A 4,018-nucleotide genomic window follows, 5' to 3' on the forward strand; every position below is an offset into this window, starting at 1 on the left:
CAAAAGGCAAGTATAGATTTATGCTCAGATTCAGGGACACACCTCCAAATGATTTGATCACTACAATGCTTCCACAAATAAGGTTCATCCCATATATAATATCTAGCCATTTTCTTAAGCTTTTCTTTATTAGACTAAGGTAAAGTATCAGGGAAATACTTAATAACTAAATAATTCACAATATCCGCATACCACGGTTTACTTACCTCAATCCCAAAGAGCTGCTCAGGTGTCCTCCTCATGTACAAGTCTGCTCAAATGGTCGGCTACCAAGTTTTCACTCTCCTTTTTGTCTTTGATCTCCAAATCGAATTCTTGAAGTAACAGCACCCATTTAATCAGCCTCGGTTTGGCCTCCTTCTTTGTCATCAAATACTTCAAAGCTGCATGATCAGTATAAATAATAACTTTAGTTTGAAGTAAATAAGAGAGAAATTTATCTAAAGCGAAAACCACAGCAAAGAGCTCTTTTTCAATTGTGGAATAGTTCAGTTGGGCATCATTGAGCGTCCTAGAGGCATAGTAGATAGCATAGGGTTTCTTGTCTATTCTTTGTCCCAACACAACCCCCAACAGCGTAATCTGAGGCGTCACACATCAATTCAAAAGGTAAGGACCAATTAGGTGGAGACATAATTGGAGCAGTAGTCAATAACTCCTTCAACTTCTCAAAAGCTTCCTTGCACTTCTCATCAAACTCAAAGGGAGTGTCCTTTTGGAGCAACCGACACAAGGGCCTTGATGCCTTGGAGAAATCCTTGATAAATTTCATGTAAAATCCTGCATGACCAAGAAATGAACGAACCTCTCTCATACAAGTGGGAGAGGGTAAGTAACGCACAAGATCTACCTTAGATTTATCAACCTCAATCCCTCTAGCAGATATAATATGTCCTAAAACAATCCCTTGAGTCACCATGAAGTGACACTTTTCCCAATTTAGAACCAAGTTAGTTTCAACACAACGTTTTAAAATAAGTTCCAAATTTCCTAAGCATGCATCAAAATCTCTACCAAAGACACTAAAATCATCCATAAACACCTCAATGATATTCTCAATGTATTCAGAAAAAATGGAAAGCATACAACGTTGAAACGTACCTGGGGTATTGCACAATCCAAATGGCATACGTCTGTAGGCATAAGTGCCAAAAGGGCAAGTGAAGGTGGTCTTCTCTTGATATACAGATCTGCTTGTACCCACTATATCCATCCAAAAAGCAATAAAAAGATAACCAGCTAACCTCTCAAGCATCTGATTGATAAAGGGCAGAGGGAAATGGTCCTTCTTTGTTGACGCGTTGAGCTTTCCTATAATCTATGCAAACTCGATAACCAGTCACAACTCGTTGAGGTACTAGCTCATTCTCCTCATTCTTTACTACAGTAACTCCAGACTTCTTTGGCACAACTTGAATAGGAGACACCCACTTGCTATCTGAAATAGGGTAAATAATGCCACAATCAAGTAATTTTATTATCTCATCTTGCACTACCTTCATCATGGGTGGATGTAGGCGTCTCTGGGCTTCTTTGGTAGGTTTGACACCATCCTCCAATAGGATTCTATGGACGCACATGGTTGGGTTGATTCCCTTGATATCTGCCAAAGTCTAACCAATGGCAGTCTCGTACTTCTTAAGAATGTCCACAAGCTTCTTCTCTTGATTCTCCTCCAACTTCGAGGATATAATAACAGGCAGCGTCTCCTTATTCCCCAAAAAGACATACTTCAAGTGATCTGGCAAAACCTTAAGCTCAAGTGTAGGGGCCTGTATCACTGAAGGTAACATCTTGTTAGTAGAAATAGGAAGGGAAAAATGAGGAATAGACCTTAGTAAAATGGGTTGGGACTCAAGGGAGGCCACGGTTCTGATCACAATGGGCTCTTCAACCTTCTCCAACTCAGCTTTAGAAATGGAATCTCCATCCTCAGTATAACCAACTCCTTGAGAGAGTGTTACTTTCAACTCATCTTCTTCCATTGCTTCCATAAACCTCTGCGCAAATGAATCAATAATATCAATAGAAAAACAGGGTTCAGTCAATGGATACCTCATAGCTTCAAAGATGTTGAAGCGTATAATTTCATTATCAAATTCCATGGTCAATGTTCCTCCATAAACACCGATCTTTGTTCTTGCAGTCCTCATGAATGGGCGCCCTAAAAGTAATGGAGTGGAATTTAGGGGTGCCTTTTCCATATCAAGGACATAGAAGTCAGCGGGAAAAATGAGTTGATTCACCTGCACAAGAGCATCCTCAATGTATCCTTTAGGATACTTGTTAGATCGATCAGCCAATTGGATAACAACATTATCACTTTTAAGTTCACCCATATCTAAAGAAGCATAAAGACTATAAGGCATCTCATTAATTAAAGCTCCTAAGTCTAATATGACATTATCAAATTTATTGGTACCAATCACACAAGGAATAGAAAAACTCCCTGGACCCTTAAGCTTTGGTGGTAATTTCCTTTGGATGACAGCAGAAACTGTCTCATTCATCTTTACCACCTCTTTCTCACGAGTTTGCCTCCTTGTAGTGCAAAGCTCTTTCAAAAATTTGGAATATTTTGGCACTTGCTTCAAACACTCAATCAAAGGCATGTTAACTTGTACCTTCTTAAAAATCTCCAAGATGGCTTGATCAGATTCATCCTTCTTGGTTTTGGCAAACCTATTAGGAAAAGGCACACAAGCAAAAAGATTAGAATCGAAAAATTTTCGGGTTTTGCTCATTACCTCGAGGTTTTAAAGCATTCTCATATGATGAAGAACCAATCACTTCTGTCTTTGATGTGACGGGATATTTTTCTTTGTCCTTTTCCTCATTGTGGGTCACTTGGGCCTTCTTTAGAGTTTTGGGAACATCCACAAGGGTCTTACCACTCCTTGTGGTAACAGCTTTAGCTTGTTTGATATTTGGATTGGGAACAGTGTTGCTAGGCAATTTTCCGCTCTCGATAATCTTTCCCATGAAGTCTACCACTTGTCCCAACTGCTTTTTCAACTCTACAATGTCTTCAGTATGAGCCTGTTGACCTGTAACAAGAGCTTGAGTAGCAGTAGTTAAATTTTGTTGCCCTTGAGCAAGGGACTTTAAAATCTCATCATAATTAGGAGCAATAGAATTTGTTGGCACATGAGGATTAGATACAAAGTTTTGAGGTACCTGAGGTCTCATTAGAAGACCTGAAGGGTGTGGAAACACTTGCCCTTGTCCTTGAGGGTTCTGAATATTATCATTGTTGGCCCAACGTAAATTGGGGTGATCTCTAAGTCCAGGGTTATATGTGTTAGACAAAGGGTTGTACCTTTGTCCGCCTTGATTACCTCGGAACCCAATAGGGTTAAGAGACTCCCATCCTACATTATTGATCAGTTGGGGACATTGGTCAGTTGGATGCCCTTGAGTGTAGTACACACCACAGATTTGAGCAACTTGTTGTACTTGTGCTCCATTCACGTTCAATACCTGAGACAGAAGAGTAGACATTTTATTAATTTTTTCCTCAAGAGTAGAGTTAGAAGATACCTCATTCACTCCACGAGTGGAGTTTAACACTCCCTCATATTGTTGATAATTAAGAGCACATTGGGCGAGCAACTCCTTAACAACTTCAGGTGTCTTATCCACAAAAAAACCTCCAGCAGCAGCATCTAACAATTGACATTCAAGAGGGAGGAGTCCCTCATAAAAGTAAGTAAGTAGATTTCCTTCCTTCATCCCATGTGAAGGACATGATGCAACTAAGCTTTTGAATCTCTCATCCTTCCTTTGCTCAACTCCAGTTATTTGCTTTCTCAAGACAGTAATCCTTGAGGCAGGGAAGTACTTAGTCATAAATTGAGTCATCAACTTCTCCCATGAGTTAATATAGCCTGAGGGTAGATCAAACAACCAAGTCTTTGCCCTATCTTCAAGTGAGAAAGGGAATGACTTCTGCTTCAAAATATTGAGATCTGCATTCTGTGGGCACATACTTGAACACACAAATTGAAACTCCTTGAGA

General features: G+C 39.8%; 1 protein-coding gene across 1 annotated transcript; it reads right to left on the reverse strand.

The window, feature by feature from the left end:
• Positions 1 to 225: 225 nt before the first annotated feature.
• LOC147410759 (uncharacterized) lies at positions 226 to 2,612 on the reverse strand. Its single transcript, XM_086423873.1, has 5 exons — positions 1,619 to 2,612; positions 1,329 to 1,438; positions 1,102 to 1,203; positions 568 to 928; positions 226 to 383 (listed from the first exon to the last, which is right to left on the reverse strand). The coding sequence occupies exons 1-5, from the start codon at positions 2,610 to 2,612 to the stop codon at positions 226 to 228; spliced, it is 1,725 nt and encodes a 574-aa protein (XP_086279999.1).
• Positions 2,613 to 4,018: the final 1,406 nt, after the last annotated feature.

Source organism: Akebia trifoliata, chromosome 1 (genome assembly GCF_017979445.1).
Source record: "Akebia trifoliata isolate Shusen 1 chromosome 1, ASM1797944v1, whole genome shotgun sequence".
Lineage (NCBI taxonomy): Eukaryota > Viridiplantae > Streptophyta > Magnoliopsida > Ranunculales > Lardizabalaceae > Akebia > Akebia trifoliata.